This window comes from Buceros rhinoceros, unplaced genomic scaffold (assembly GCF_000710305.1).
Source record: "Buceros rhinoceros silvestris isolate BGI_N320 unplaced genomic scaffold, ASM71030v1 scaffold133, whole genome shotgun sequence".
Taxonomy (NCBI): Eukaryota; Metazoa; Chordata; class Aves; order Bucerotiformes; family Bucerotidae; genus Buceros; species Buceros rhinoceros.
The window spans coordinates 12,664-13,994 of NW_010402752.1; the positions used below are offsets into that span (position 1 = coordinate 12,664).

Below are 1,331 nucleotides of genomic sequence, written 5' to 3' on the forward strand. Positions count from 1 at the left end.
CACAATGGCTTCGACTGTCTCACCTTCCATTTCACCTTCCTGCTGGAAAACAAGAGAATCCATATGAACGCTCCACCCCAGCCAGTTTTAACAACTGCACCAACCCCACACAGGGACAAGGGGCCTCGCTGACAGCGACAGCAAAGTATTGTGATTGTACGCAGAAAAGAGGGTTGGAGAATTGCGGGTCTCCACTAGCCTGTTACTGTCGTACACTGAGGCTGTCACCCAGCGCTGCCTGAAGTGAGGCAGCTGCACCAGTTTCTTGGAAAGGAAGGAAAGGACGGCAGAAAGATTCAGTGATAGGCATGCTCCTGCTTCTTAGAGACCATAAATCCCACAGGCAAGAGGTACAGAGGCATTATTCCTCCTGGGCTTGTGCAGCCACCTCACACAGCTCAGCAACAGCAGAGGCAGTCTCTGGCTATGAACTTTAAAGGTACAAAACCCCATAAACCACACAGTTAGCAGTAAAAAGCCAGCCCTAAAGAAAGTGAGAAATTGAGAACTTTTCCAGGAGGAAAAAGCACTAAGAACTGAGCGCAAGCCTCCCTGTTCCACGTCAAACAAGGACTAGTTCCCGTATGTTTGAACTTCTCTGAACAACAAACAGGACATAATGGAGTTAGTCAAGTCTGTTTCTGGTGAGCAGCTGGAGTTCCAGATCTGCTCCCGCTGGGGGCCCCGCCTGGCTCCCGGCAGAGCAGAGGCTGATGCTCGCTGCAGCAGGCAGACACAGCTCAGGCAAAACCATACTTCAATTTAAATAACGTGGTCTCAGAGCCAGAGGACTTGAGTGGTTTCTCCTGAGAGCTGGGTGAAATCTATCCACAGTCACACACAAACGATGACAGTGAAGCTTAGCATTCTGGCAGGCCTGAACTACAACTCCGAATAGCTGCGTCCGAGCACAATGCTGAGGCCTCCCTCCTCAGAGCACCCCACACCCTTCTCTGCGCTCAGGGTGAAACATGAAATTCCTGTGGTCTCATTCTGTAGGTTTCAAGCGTAATACCACCTACAAGAAATTCAAATTTTGCAGCTTTCCCTCCCCCAGTGAAAATAATAAAAATCAGAGTGCAGGAGTACTTTGTATGTCTCCCTATGCGTCAGGCGGCTTGCTTCGGAACAGTGAGAGCAGGTTCCACAATCTGCACCAGGGTACAGTTTATCATCCCCCTCCCTTCAGTGTTCAAAAGGTCAATTTTACTGCTGAAACAAGGAACAAAACCGCCGGTTTCCTTCCAATGCTTGTGCTACAGCTCCGATCCCAGTTCCAGCTTTGCTCCTGCTGGACCGACTGGCCTCTCGGACCAGCTGACAGAATCTGC

The 1,331-nt window shown here is 50.3% G+C and overlaps 1 protein-coding gene across 1 annotated transcript in view; it reads right to left on the minus strand.

Annotated features, from left to right (window-relative positions):
* Positions 1 to 1,331, minus strand: part of CTCF (CCCTC-binding factor (zinc finger protein)) — a gene marked incomplete at its 5' end in the record, with an annotated part of 13,528 nt that overhangs the window by 11,840 nt on the left and 357 nt on the right. Inside the window, one exon of the mRNA XM_010132717.1 lies at positions 4 to 42. Coding sequence (XP_010131019.1) covers positions 4 to 42 — 39 coding nt within the window. The remainder of the gene's footprint in view (positions 1 to 3; positions 43 to 1,331) is intronic.